Genomic DNA, 9,166 nt, shown 5'->3' on the forward strand with positions numbered 1-9,166 from the left:
AGAGCAGTATGGTCCCAGAACCACTCCGCATCGCCGCGCGCCTCTAACCACTTTGCCACGCCTAGGAAATAGTAATGAGGTCTAAATTTGGCATAAAATCGAACTCATTACTGGAGTTCGCCACCTGATTGCTTTGCATATAACACGACGCGGTTGGAATGTAATTGGGTTAAATGACTGCTCGACACTTTTGCCGGTGTTGTCATATCAATATTCATCCATCGAGGCATCTCTCTGTTTGCAAAATATAGATGAGCATTGCCCCGACCGAATGCTATCGGGAAAAACTTGAGTAAAAACTTAACAGCAGTCGACAAATAAAGAGACCCGTCTTCATATCTTTTCCCAAACCGTAAGAGTTTCAAAATGTGCCGCGCTTTCTTGTTTTCTTTTTAGGGGTAAGTCCTAAAACAGTATCTTCATACTAATTCCAAGTATTATCACACTGCTTTAGTCGGCATTTCAGCGTTTAACAGGAATAGCCTATCTGCCCGTTCATGATGTCACATATCGGTAAATAAATAATAACGCTTTAAATTGTGCAGCCATCAAATTCTCATTAACATGCATGCAAACTCTCAAATCAGTCGCTGCACACATTTTCTTTTCCATAATTTACTTCAAAGATAGTGTATTGTCCATTTTAAATACAAAATGCTACATTAAATATACATATTAGTCTTTAATACAAATAGACTCAGGCGGCTGCAGCGTTTAAGACAATTCTTAGAAGTTACATCTTCTTGATTAACCATTCAGAAACTAAGATTTTGAGGATAAGCATTTACTCAGAAAATAATTGTCCTCGGATTTTTTTTTTTTTTCTTAATGCGTCTTCTTTTGCTTCTTCTTTAAGCAACAACAAATAATAAATAAATGTCCGTGTGACTGGCGATGAATCCGGTATTAAATGTTTGACATACCTTTCTTTAGCTCATAAGGTGAGTCTTTACAAAGATCTACCTGTGTTTGGCTTCTTACTTTGCTCTCTCTTACCAGAGCCTCGGCTCTGTTTAAAACAGTCTGGCTTAATCCATTGAAATGTGCCGTAGAGCTGGTGTTGGTGGCGTGGCTACTGTGGAGGTGTCCGAAAGTGCTATAGTTCGTGTAGCCCGGGTAAAAAGGGGAAGTGTAGTAAATAGGTCGAGAAAGGACAGTGTTATTAGGGAGAGGGCACTGAGGGGAGGACCGGGTCGGCGAGGCAGCGCTGGCTATGACTGTGCTTTGACCCAGCCCCGCGGCCTGAGGAGCCTCACTGCTCCCTTTGCACCTGTCCGAAGACGTGGCGATCTCGGCTAGAGACCAGAGTTTGGGTTTGGGCGCCGAAGGGGGAGAATGAATAACAGATGTTACGTTGCTGTTGCCCGTGCTCGCAGCGTGGCCCGGTTCTGAGGGCTTCTCTTGCGTAATGAGATCATTCCCTCTCTGTAGGACGGAGGGAGAAGAGGTGGTGGGTTTTACTTGCTCGGCGAGGAAATCCGTCCTTTCCTCTGTGTCTTTTAATTCCGAGTCTGTCAAAGGTGGATCAAGATCTTTAGCATGAGACTCGTCTTTAAACCTGTCGCATGGTAGCTCCCCTGGGTTGATGAGTTTATGATCTGAAAGTTAAAAAAATATATATAGAGGGATTTTATAAAACAAAATTTGCTGACAATAACATAATAACATGTTAATAAACTGTTGTGTATGCTTAGTTTCACAATTAAAAAAAAAGTAATCATGAAATGTATTTCTGTGCAATGTAAAGGCCATTTAACATTTGTTATTATTGTTTAATAATAATAATAATAATAATAATAATAATAATAATAATAATAATAATAATATGTTAAAAGATAATAATAATACAATATGGCTGGTGTTATTATAGCTCTAAATGAGATGCCGCGCGCCAGCTGTGTCCTTATTATGCAGCTCGAGATAAATGAAGTGCAAAACACCATACGTCACCAGCAATTCTCAGTCCATAAGAAGTCAAATTAGAGGAGTTCAAGGTGATTATTATTTAAAGCAATTCTCCCATTATAAATAATATACCACCATTAACCAGCAATCAATTTTGCGCCCGGAGTGGAAACGACTGCAATGAAAAATTGATGATTTTTCCACCGACCTGCCTCTGTGTCTGTGGAGTCTCCCTTGTCCGTGGGCTTGTTTGGCTCGTCGTCGTCGTTTTTCTCGAGATCAATGTTTTCGTCCTCCTCCTCGTCCTCGCTCCGGTTCCGTGGGGTCCAGGTCATCTTGTTCTCCTTCTTTAGCCTCCTCCTGGCGTTGGCGAACCAGGTGGACACTTGAGTGAGGGTCATTTTCGTGATGATGGCCAGCATGATCTTCTCGCCTTTGGTGGGGTACGGGTTTTTCCGGTGCTCGTTAAGCCAAGCTTTCAAAGTGGCTGTGGCGTCCCGGGTAGTATTCTTGCGGTAAGCTGGGTCTCCATATGGGTATGAGCCCAAGGGAGCAGCGTAAGGATGATACCCTATAGATCCGGCCATGCCTGTCGTGTGGTCATACGGGGAGCTCTGCAAGGAGCCAAACCAATGGTTTTATTAGCAAAATATCACTTTATGGACACCTGCGTACAATGTAGGATTGGTTACAGAGTACTTACGCAAACACACCACAAGCAAACACATTCTCGCGCACACACATGCATGCCACATGTATGCTTCACACTTTAAATCTAATTAATCAAAACAGTAAAGCGCAAGGCGTGGGACTACGTATTCTATCATTTAAATTTGGTCAGTTGCCTCATTCCCCTCATATTGTGAAATCCAATTTCACAACTCTTCATCCAAAATCCCTCCTCTTTGTTAACGATCATAAATCTCCCTTCGACAGCTAAACTGACTTTTGACTATGTTTATTTTCAGATTAGCCAGCTAATTAGAAGTTGCAGCTTTTATGTGGGGTCATCTGACAGTATGTCGTACACGCATTGACCAGCGCTGGCCTACGTGCACTCAGTTCACATTTAAATAGCCAGTAGAACATGTTTCCTTTAAGTAGCCCATTTGACTAAATACATGGATAAAGACAAATGGGGAACAACTGATAATGTATTCCTTTTCGCCTGCAGCCCACAGAACTGAGGAAGTAGTATTGCCACAAATCACAACAAAATAATTATGTAGTATATATATATATATATATATATATATATATATATATATATATATATATATATATATATATATATATATATATATATATATAATTCAGTAAATACGCGAAATCATGTTTGTATGTTTCTTTATTTGCATTTCTATAATTCGAAATTTATTTACGTTGTAGCCTATAGAAAATTATCAAATGTTTGAGAACAATTTTTTTGGTTGTTTTAAAAAATTGTACTGCAGTATATTTTATTTAAAAGAAACCCAAACAAATTCCGCGAATGAATATTTGATTGATATAACCGCAGATATTGCGCAAACGATTACTGTGTCTCAGTCTTGCAACACAACATGCATTACAACAAAGCGTAAAAAAAAATATATATATCCGGCAACTTCTAAAAGTAGAAAAATAAGACCGTGAATAGCGCACTCACCACATAAGAAGTGAAAGTGGCGGCGGCCGCATCAGCGCTGTACGGGAGATGGGAATTGTAGCCTGGCGAGGCGCTGGTGAACGCTGTAGATCCGGCATAGGGAGCGAAAGCAGAGCCAGAGGAAGATCTCCCTAGCTCCTCTGTCCGAGGTCCCGATATCACGCTGGTACTGTAGGCAGGACACGAATAGAGTGCCAAAGAGGCGGATGGCTGATACAAGTAGCCCTGAGGGTACGCCATGGTGTTGATCCAAATTTAAGCTTCTCACTTGAGTTGTTCTCCCTCAAACTCTCACGCGCTCTATGCGCTCGCTCATAGAGTTCCGAGTAAGCAGACCTCCGTCCCGTCCTCCTCACGTTGATAGTAGTGATAATTAAAGAGAACGACGAACGCATAGACTTTGCAATCGTTAATCAGTCGTTGTCAGTCTCGCACGCGGATTTTCGAGGCGCTCTCTCACTCTCTGCGCGCGCTGTGACTCTCATGCCGAGCGCGCGGGACAAGTTTTTTGCTCTCGGATTGGGGCTTTGCTTCGGAGAGTGCACTGCCAGGATGCTAAGTTGGAAATTGAGGATTCTGACGCCTACTATGAGCCTCTCGCTCCTCCTCTCGGGGTGTAGTCATCGAAGGAAAGGCAAGCTGGAGCTGGGTTACAGCAGCCCAGCCTAAATCGATTCTCTCTCTCTCTCTCTCTCTCTCTCTCTCTCTCTCTCTCTCTCTCTCTCTTCATTCGTACCGTGGCACTCACTAACAATCTCCCCCGCTATCCCCCTATGTTTGTCTCTAACAAGCCTCACTGCCTTAGACTGAGCAGCTACAGCCCCTGGATGGCGATCTCATGCGAGCCAGTACATCAACTTCAACTTTCTTCATTTTATAAATATACGAAACCTTAATTTTCACACATGATTAATAACAAATGGACTGTTGTCTTCTTAGGGCTTGCCGAATACTACAAGAGACAAGTAGGGTACACAAGTACTGTTTGCAGTTCTTCATTCTCCAAAAATAGTGTTTGTGTGTGTGTTCGCGTCGCTCATTTCAAGCTTGTAGAAACACTTTTTTTTAAGAATGCGCGACAAACTGTTATCCATCGTACCTTAAATCAGCTGAGAACTGATTTCTTTTCGAAGTGTCATGTGTTTGAAAATTATCATGGATAATTTGGAGGTAGTCTACTTTATTGCGTCATTGTAGAATATAATTAGCTATAGCTATTTTTACACAATAGTTTTAGTAAAACGGGTTTCCCTAATTTTTCCGAAACAAAGAACATAAAGTGACTGTTTACGAGCTTAGATCAAGTCTCAGCGGTAAGAAAGTGAAGAAGCAACTTTTGACAGGTGTTAACTGATTTGTCTGCTGGACAGTTTTCGCCTTAGATCCCGGAACAAACCAGATCTTCTTCTCCTATATACCAAAGCCCCAAGCGCAGACCGATTAAGACCATATGAACCACGGCAAATCCATCACGACCAGGGGCTCTAAAACCCCTTTGATTCAAACAGATATATTCATTTTATTCTATTTGCTCGCAGACTATATTTTGTGCGTATATTCTAACAAATAACAAGAGATATATCTTAAATATTTTTTATTTCGCCTAGATAAAAATGCATTAAGTAATCTACTCTTTTTATTTTATATAGGCTAGCATTCTACACGTCATCACAACAGTACACACAAGCCTAATAAAACAAGCAAAATGTGTGTGTGTTAATAAAAAGGTTGCATTAATACAAAATCTACTAATCTACCAGGTTCATTTTAGACTTATTTACAAAGGTGAACTGATAGCCTATACTACATCCAGTGTTGAAGAATAATAAGAAAAAACTAAAGAAACAAAAACAAAAGTGGTGGCTGAGGAACTTGACGCAGGAGTCAGTGGATTGGCTCACTTGTTAAAGTCTCTTTGAGCCGAAAGGGATCGCTGTAGGCGCTGCTACAGAGTGTGTTCATGATGTCACGTGTTACTGCACTCTCAGGAGTGAAGAAAGATGACGCTCAAACTCAGTGGACCAATGCTAAGTTCAAAGCAAAACAAACTGTAGACATACGGAATTACCGCGTTGTCGACTGTGATATAGTGAAGTGTTTTATTATATCTGCACCACCCTTCAATGTTGGTCAATATATACATTAAATCGAGTTGAGGAGCTTTCGAGAATGGCAGTAGCTTATTTCTTGTAATATCTATTAATGAGTAAACCAAAATAGCCATACACGTTTTTATTGTAATTTTACATTTTGAATCGTCTGTATATAGCCTTACAGAAGAAAAAAATATATTCCATCTAAAAGCCTTAATCTCGTTAAATACCCCACTAGCCTCCGTTTTTTTTTTTTTCTGAAGCACAGCTGGAAGTGGCCATTGCACAGACACCTCTAAATAGTATATCAGTTTCCAAGGATACCTGGGAAGTAGCATTTAAATGACGTCAATATTCATTGATAGAGTATTATCGGCAGTAATGAGTTCCTCTTCACCAATAGGATTCGATAAGCAGTCTGTTTAGCGACAGTGGAGGGGTGAATGAAAGAAAGCTTGGAAAGAGAAAGAAAGCAGGGACTAGTCACACTCTACACGCGCTGCAGGCATTAAGGTAGGAAACTGCTTATTTAACTTAAATGACATTCTTTACATAATACCCTCATCGAAGCAGTAGGTAAGTGGACGAATAATTGAACAACAGCACTTTTGAGCATGGCGTTTTAGCATAGGGGTCTTATATTGAAATGGTGCGTGTTTTATTTTCCCGAAATGCTCCCGTGAACTCCCAGACTGGACGGCAAGGGGAGGTGTAGGCTTATGTTAGGATATGTGCGCTCACTGATGTATAAGTTATCCTCTTGCTTGTTTTATGACGGACGCTTATGTTTCCAATTATGCATGTTTGTAATATGACTAGTCGTGCGGATATGCAAGAGTCTGAATCTTTTGCACAATAATGCAATATGTCAAAGAAAATATAACAAGGACGATCACAAAAAAAAAAAAAAAAAAAGAGTAGGGGGAGGTAGCCTATTTCAAGTGATGTTTTTACAGCAACATGCCTCAGGGAGACGACGTAATTTAATTTGGATTTAGAAACTATTATTAGAAAGCATTATCTATTGTAGCAGACTAATTGCTTCTCGCGTTCACGCGCAGAATGGGCTGGTTAAACGAAGTTAGTTAACGTGAAGTGCATGACAGGTTTCCTCGAGGCACAAGGTTGGCGTGTCTCTCCCGACAGCAGTGGGCAGTCGGTAACGTGTAGCCTACCTCTCTCTCTGCCCCCTCAAACGGATTTTAGCCACTCCAAATCTGCCCCTAAACCGATTAGTTGACGCCAAATATTCTTTGATGTATTAGCTAAGGGGTTTTGCCACTTGGAAGCCAATTGAAATTCTAAACAGTCCGCCGCTAATGCTTTGGGGAGATCCGTGGCGAATAATGGATGTGATTTATTTTTGACCTTGCCATTTTTATGAAATGATTAAACACATGTGCACAAGTAAACCCTGCTCCCTAAGCAGCAAAGCAAAGCAACGTAATAATAATAATAATAATAATAATAATAATTATTATTATTATTATTATTATTATTGTTATTATGAATATAGCATTAAACAGCTAAATAAACATTTATATTTATATTATGTGTTAGAAATTATATAGCTATAGTCTATAGCAAATTTGTTCATCATGGCTTCATTAATTTATTTTCTTCTCTTTTTTTAATGCTTTGAAACATTAATATTTTTTTTTTACCAAATCTACTTGTCTGTCTTTAAGTGCAGAAAGTTTAAAAACAACGATAATTGACCACTGTTTTGAAATGTTTTGTAGATGTTTGTAATACTGTGAAAGCAAATATCAACGTGATCTACAGTTAATGTTTGTCATCTTTTCAGTACATGACAACTGTGTGTTTCATTTTTGGTTTAAATAATAAAATATATGCATAACCCAGGGAAATAATAAACATTTGTATCAGTTATTTTCCATACAATATTATGTAGCATTTGATTGTGTGAGTGGCCGCGTACACAAGCATGTGTTCACTCATTACAATGCTGCTTGTAATGGAGTGCTTCTAAGCGTGATCCAAATATCTAAGTAGGGCACAAGATCAAAAGGGGCAACGCTGATCCTTAAAAAGAGCAATCTAAATCTGTCAGTACTCTATAGGTTTGCCGAGGACATTTTATTGAAACCACCTTAAATGTTGATGCAGGAGCTCATTTATTTTAAACGTGATTACTCTGGAATTTTTTTTCTGTCCCCTGGAACAGGTGTGAAAATACTATGAGGGACTTCTAGCAGATTTAATCGACTTGCTGATTCTCATCATGATAGCCTTTACCACCCCAGTCAATTTTAAAGTGTTCATATGGCAGAGATAGACTGGGTCCCTGGGTCCCCCAGCTGTGGCTCCATATTCCCGGTAGTCTTCCTCAGAGGCCCCTGGTGACTGACAGGCCGTTAGCCAGGCTAAACGATGTGATGATGAGCTTTTTATGAGAATGGATTTAGAATTGAGAGATTTCAGACAAAGATTGTGTGCATTTTTCCCTCTCGTTCTTTCTCTGTCTCTCTCTCATATCCCTCCCTCTGTCTGTCTCTCTCTCTCTTTCCCCTGCCAGACAGCTAGATTATGATTGATTTGGTTGAAATGGATTGTAGGAAGCAGACATTGATTTTTCAATGACTTCTCACCAAAAAAAATTAAATAAAGAAATAAATAAAAATAAAGAAATAAAGTCGTATCCACAACATCTTAGTATCCGACATTCTCTCTCCTCTCTGTGTCATTCTTTGCTCTGAGAGCGAGAAATCATCATAATGCCGTCTAGTCAACGATGAGACAAATGACCTGTAATGTTATTTTGAAATGAGTCAGTAAGCTGAAGGACTAAAGGAGTATTGATTGAGCCTAATGAGGATTGAGTGTTGGAAAAACAAGCTTTTTCAGGGTTTTGGTTCTCTTATCAGCACTAAAGCAACACAACAATGCAATGCACCCTGTACTACTGCAGATGCCTGTGTCCTGTAAGGCTCATTTGCTGTCTCCTAATATTAAATCAAACATCATCAGCCTGCATGCATGTACACCACACTTAAAGATTGTTATGATCAGTTAGTTGCAGCAAAACATTTTTACTAAAAAGTCATAACAACATGTATTTCAACATGTATTTTTACCACATGTGAGGGCATGAAAGAGCCTTTAGGCATCATAGGTGCATATTTTAGTGGAATTTTACATAATGTGTACAAATAGTTGCTTGGCAGCTGTTTAATATTTAGACATTTAATCAGAACCGGAATTATTGGTGTATTCGCCATAGTTATTATTATTTTTTTATTAGCTTTGTGTGCAAAGAAAGAATTACCCTTGTCATAGCAATTTCAGTCTGATAATGTGTGAGTAGAAGCAGCTTCAATAGAATCTGATAGTTTAAAGGGTCTTTTTCATTGACACACTTTAATATTAACAGCTGCAACAATAAATAAATAATATAACTTTTAATTTATACTTAATTTATATCTTACCAAAACTTAAGAACACTTTACATTTGAGATAGAAATAATATTATGTGATTTACTTACGTATAGATTTTCTT

At 39.2% G+C, this 9,166-nt stretch overlaps 1 protein-coding gene across 1 annotated transcript; it reads right to left on the bottom strand.

The window, feature by feature from the left end:
* Nucleotides 1-599: 599 nt before the first annotated feature.
* Nucleotides 600-4,160, bottom strand: irx5a (iroquois homeobox 5a). Its single transcript, XM_052560446.1, has 3 exons — nucleotides 3,554-4,160; nucleotides 2,114-2,519; nucleotides 600-1,598 (listed from the first exon to the last, which is right to left on the bottom strand). The coding sequence occupies exons 1-3, from the start codon at nucleotides 3,791-3,793 to the stop codon at nucleotides 907-909; spliced, it is 1,338 nt and encodes a 445-aa protein (XP_052416406.1). The 5' UTR covers nucleotides 3,794-4,160; the 3' UTR covers nucleotides 600-906.
* Nucleotides 4,161-9,166: the final 5,006 nt, after the last annotated feature.

This window comes from Carassius gibelio, chromosome B7 (assembly GCF_023724105.1).
Source record: "Carassius gibelio isolate Cgi1373 ecotype wild population from Czech Republic chromosome B7, carGib1.2-hapl.c, whole genome shotgun sequence".
Taxonomy (NCBI): Eukaryota; Metazoa; Chordata; class Actinopteri; order Cypriniformes; family Cyprinidae; genus Carassius; species Carassius gibelio.

Coding starts and splice junctions, on each gene's coding strand:
- irx5a (XM_052560446.1), bottom strand. CDS start 3,793: ATGGCGTACCCTCAGGGCTACTTGTATCAGCCATCCGCCTCTTTGGCA. Junction 2,520..3,553: donor CCACTTTCACTTCTTATGTG/GTGAGTGCGCTA, acceptor GGCTCCTTGCAG/AGCTCCCCGTATGACCACAC. Junction 1,599..2,113: donor CTCCACAGACACAGAGGCAG/GTCGGTGGAAAA, acceptor TTTAACTTTCAG/ATCATAAACTCATCAACCCA.